The sequence below is a fragment of the Octopus bimaculoides genome, chromosome 28, assembly GCF_001194135.2.
Source record: "Octopus bimaculoides isolate UCB-OBI-ISO-001 chromosome 28, ASM119413v2, whole genome shotgun sequence".
NCBI classification, from domain to species: domain Eukaryota; kingdom Metazoa; phylum Mollusca; class Cephalopoda; order Octopoda; family Octopodidae; genus Octopus; species Octopus bimaculoides.
Window position 1 is genome coordinate 13472067 of NC_069008.1, and position 2053 is coordinate 13474119.

Sequence of the window (2053 nt, forward strand, 5' to 3'; positions counted from 1 at the left end):
TCCGTCTCTTGGTCTCCATAAAATGAAGTATATCATTCAAGCACTGGAACGATTTAATTGACTAAGCCTTCTTTAGCAAAAGTTTTGTCTTATGCCAGTGCTAAAAACTACTACTACTACACACACACACACACACACACACACACACACATATATATATATATATATATATATATATATATATACTCTACAGGCTTCTTTCAGTTTCCGTCTACCAAATCTACACATAAATGATTGATTAGTCCGTGGCCTTAATAGAAAACTTTTTACCAAGACACCATGCAGTGGGACTGAAACCGTAACCATGTGATTGGGAGGCAAACCTCTCACCACACAGCTTCGCCTGCACCGCACACAGGACTATCAATAATAATATTTGCCATTACCTATGTTCGTGTTGTTCTTATTGTTGTCCTTATTCGTGTTATTTTCAGATCAGGGAAAAGGTGATTCCATTGCCATCTTTATCCGCTTAAAACCTAGTTAACCAATCAAAAGATCGCCAGTTACGAAGTCCATGCCTACAAGGTGACCGCTACCTTTGACTATTTATCAAATATTATAAGTTAATGAAAACCTCACAATATCCATTGGTCCTATACCGTGATTCTCTTCCTCGCTTATTTCTCATTGTTGTTCTTTTTGTCGTACATACTAGCATATATGTATTACAAGAAAAAATGCGAGCAAGAGAAATGATATTCTTAAAATTATAATCCTGGAAAAGGACAGGACAAGTTATCACATCTGGTAAAGTTAAGAACAAGAAAATTTTTTACCTAAAATATTGCAGCTAAGGATAAAATTTCAAATAAAATATCTAGATTTAGAGAATATTAGCATTTATTAAAACTAAAAATTTTATTACAAGTTATTACTTCTATTTGTTATTACTTGTTACTTTTATTGAAAATATAAAAACAAGTAAAATATTTTTTGCATTTAAAAAAAGATAATTTTTTAAATCATTAATGAATAATAAGAAATTTGAAAATAAGTTATAAAAAATAATAGTGGTACATAATTAGTACAATAAATAGAATAATACAAAAATTAGTTATATATTACAGTAAACTCTACCTGTAACAATAAATTCACAGTTACTGCCTAAGTTATTGCCAAGTCTTCACATTTTAGCCTATTTTCTTATATAATGAATTTGCCTACCATTTATAACTATTCTTCTTTGCATAAAACTTTAGCTATATTGGTACCTCTGGCTCTCATTTTTTAAGTACTCTACCGCATCAATATTTTAACAAAATGATGGTACTGTTTTTAATTATAATGCTACTTTGTAAATTAAAATCAAATCATTTTCAATATTCAAATTTTAATTTTAGCTGCAATATTTTAAGTAAAAAACTTCTTGTTCTGTACTTTACCAGATGTGATAACTTGTCCTGTACTTTTCCAGGTTTATAATCTTAAGAATATTATTTCTCTTGCTCGCGTTTTTCCATGTAATTCATGTTTTTTCCAGGCTATGCTAGTATGCTAATTAATAATGTGTCAATTAATAATCTAACATTTTACCTTATTGAAAAGTGTCTATCATTTAAGCTTAATCAAAATATAGTTGATTTCTTTTTAAAAATACAAACGTTAATTATACTTAAATCCAATTTTTGCCTTACTTATATTTTTCACGATATTTTACCTCACAACTTTTTAATACAAATTTTTGTTGCATGGACCGAAACTATGAAATTCCTCGTGCTTTCATCTATCATTTAAGCTAAGGTAAATATATTTTACTTTCAAAATAAAAAAAGTTATTTAGATCTAAACATGGTTGGAGGCGTTACTTACAGGGACCAGTCCTCTTCAAAAATGTTAACAGTTTTCGATTTGGTTAAGAACTGAATTAGCGACAAAGCTCTGAAAGATGCTGCATGTGAGTAAATTGCGGCCTTAAGAATATTATTCAACTACAACTATCCTTGAATGATTCTTTGAGAAGTCTTAAAAACTGAGAAATTCCTGTCAATATAAACTACTACGATTCTGTTCCTCGACTCGGATATCATAGGACTGTGTTTACATGATATAA

General features: G+C 29.6%; 1 protein-coding gene across 1 annotated transcript in view; it reads left to right on the plus strand.

Annotated features, from left to right (window-relative positions):
* The window catches only part of LOC106872447 (uncharacterized), a 17016-nt gene extending 16363 nt beyond the window's left edge, over nucleotides 1–653 (plus strand). The window contains exon 6 of the mRNA XM_014919450.2: nucleotides 435–653. Within this exon, the coding sequence (XP_014774936.1) occupies nucleotides 435–487 (53 nt within the window). The 3' untranslated portion in view covers nucleotides 488–653. The remainder of the gene's footprint in view (nucleotides 1–434) is intronic.
* Nucleotides 654–2053: the final 1400 nt, after the last annotated feature.